Source organism: Octopus bimaculoides, chromosome 5, assembly GCF_001194135.2.
Source record: "Octopus bimaculoides isolate UCB-OBI-ISO-001 chromosome 5, ASM119413v2, whole genome shotgun sequence".
Taxonomy (NCBI): Eukaryota; Metazoa; Mollusca; class Cephalopoda; order Octopoda; family Octopodidae; genus Octopus; species Octopus bimaculoides.
The window spans coordinates 72333641-72336116 of record NC_068985.1 but is presented as its reverse complement, the minus strand read 5'-3'; the positions used below and the strand labels follow the sequence as shown (position 1 = coordinate 72336116).

General features: G+C 35.9%; 1 protein-coding gene across 6 annotated transcripts in view; it reads right to left on the bottom strand.

The window, feature by feature from the left end:
- LOC106876215 (roundabout homolog 1) overlaps window positions 1-2476 on the bottom strand; it is a 336558-nt gene that overhangs the window by 48145 nt on the left and 285937 nt on the right. For 5 of the 6 annotated variants that reach the window (XM_014924677.2, XM_052967770.1, XM_052967771.1 and 2 more), the window contains one exon: window positions 1766-1957. The exons of the other annotated variant lie outside the window; for it this stretch is intronic. In XM_014924677.2, coding sequence (XP_014780163.1) covers window positions 1766-1957 — 192 coding nt within the window. The remainder of the gene's footprint in view (window positions 1-1765; window positions 1958-2476) is intronic. 6 annotated transcript variants of the gene reach the window in all.

Below are 2476 nucleotides of genomic sequence, written 5' to 3'. Positions count from 1 at the left end.
CCCTAATCAATCCATCACCGCAACTCATCCCTCTATCTCTCTTCTAGCTACAGCACTATTTAATCAGTGAGTGTAATTATATAACAGCAGAAGTGCGTATATTTCATCCTCACTTTGTGCCACTAGTTATTCCTCTTTTTGGAACCACTTCATTTTGTTTCCCTTCCTGCATTCTTAATCCCTTACCAATCTCTTTTCAACTGAATGCTCCTTGCTCTGAATACTCTCTCATATCATCTCCCTATTTATCATCTCTCCACTGCCCTTTTTTGTATTGTCATTTACCACTCCTCTTCCCAGATCCACATCTATTTTCCTTCCCTTTCTTCCATCCAATCTGACATTCACTACTGACCATGTTGCCAAGCATCAGCTACTACCTTTTCAGTCTTGCAAATCTACCACCCACTCTTCATGATTTTTTGTCCCTATTCTCTCTTATAATCACTGGCTTGCACTCTGAGGGTATGCCCTGACACATCATCGTCACCATCATTTCTATTTTTCCAGTTGGGGTAGCCATGTATCTTCTTTATAGCAAGACTCTTGTTCCTATCCCACTATCACACTTTAGTCTCTCAACACCTGGCACAAAACCACCTCACTCAGTCAAGGAGATCTTATCTTGCAAGTAACTTGATAACCTCACTAGTGTTGGCACCATGAACAACATACCCAGTACACTCTGTCAAGTGGTTGGCATTTGGAAGGGCATCCAGCTGTAGAAACCATGCTAAAGCAGACACTGAAACTCAACATAGCCCTTCAGCTTGTCAGATCCTCTTGAATCATCCATCCCATGTCAAGATGGACAATGCACATTAAATGATGATGACATACACATATATGCATATGCACATATAAATATATTAACACACATGTGCACACACACACAAACACACACACACACACACACACACACACACACACACACACACACACACACACACACACACACACAAACACACACACATATACAGTAATGCCTCAATATATGAGTTAATTCATTCTCAGAGAATGCTTGTAAAGCGAAAACTCATAAACAGAAAATAAAACTCATAAAGTCAGGGTCTCGTAAAGTGAGGTATTACTGTGTATAGATATATATATATATATAGTTATACAAACACACGTACATAAATACAAACATGGCACACATGTAAACATACACACATATGTGTGTGTGTGTGGTTTTGCAATGAAACTTCTTGGAGTGCAGAGATATTTGTTTATGTTCTTTCTAAAGAAAACCTCCTGCTTGGCATTTCAAAATGAAAAGATCATTGAAATAAAGTTAATTTCTTCAAAACAAGGGTAGAATAAGAAAAGACATCGTCTATATTTATACTGCATTATGCATGATAAAAATAGAGGTAAAAATGCTGTTTCATATGGAACTAAAGTTGTACAAATTTCAAATAGGTCAATGACTTCATAGCACCTGTCTTTCTCTTTTTACACACACACACACAAAGTCATAAATTTATATATACAGACATTCATACATGTCTTTTATTTGTTTATTTTCAAATAATTGTTTCCCTATCACACTGGATAACGACCTTCAATATTTTAAATTTTTTCCTCAATGTAATTATCCTCAACATCCAAATGGTGTCCTTGTGGCAACAACAGAAATAATTGATAATTATATGAATTTCAACTGATGAGGTTTTTCTTTAAGGTTTTTTTTTTCTTGACATATTGTTTTATATTTTTTTTCTTTTTCATTTTTAAATATTTGTTTATACACTTGTTTACTTACCAGACTTTGGATCAAAGGCAGTAGTTCCAAACATGGTGAGTCCAGAAAGTTCTGCAACATTAGCAACAGCACTAGCATAGTCTGCTTCGGTCAAGAATGAGCCATCACTTGAACTGGCTGCACTTGATCGAATGCTATTGCAGCTTGCATTACCATTGTCAGTCACACTGGCCCAAGAAGCAACCATGGAAGCTATAGGGAACGCAGAGAGAAATGAATGCGGCATGAAGAAAATACATGAAAAAGAGTGATACACAGCAATAAGCCACATATTAAATCATAAAGTAATTTGCTGTGATATGGCCACACCAAAGGAAACAGGGTTGGGTTGAACCTGAAATATCATGTGTGTATGTATGCTTGTGTGAGAGTGTGTGTTTGTGTGTGCATGCATATATGTGTACACCTTTTGTCTTAAGATCATGTGATGATTGTAAATGAGTGTTATTGATTGAAGTGATGTTATTTGTATTAAATCAGCCATGAAAAAGATGTCTGATCATTGGGAAAAATTTACCTTGCTTAGTGAGAGTTGGTGACAAGAAAACTGCCTCAACATATTGTCTGACTCATGGAAGCATGAAAAGATGGGAATTAAAGTGATGATGATGATATATATGTAAGTATATCTACAAACATGTATATACATATATACACACACATGTGCATGTGTGTGTGTGTATATATATATATATATATATATATATATAT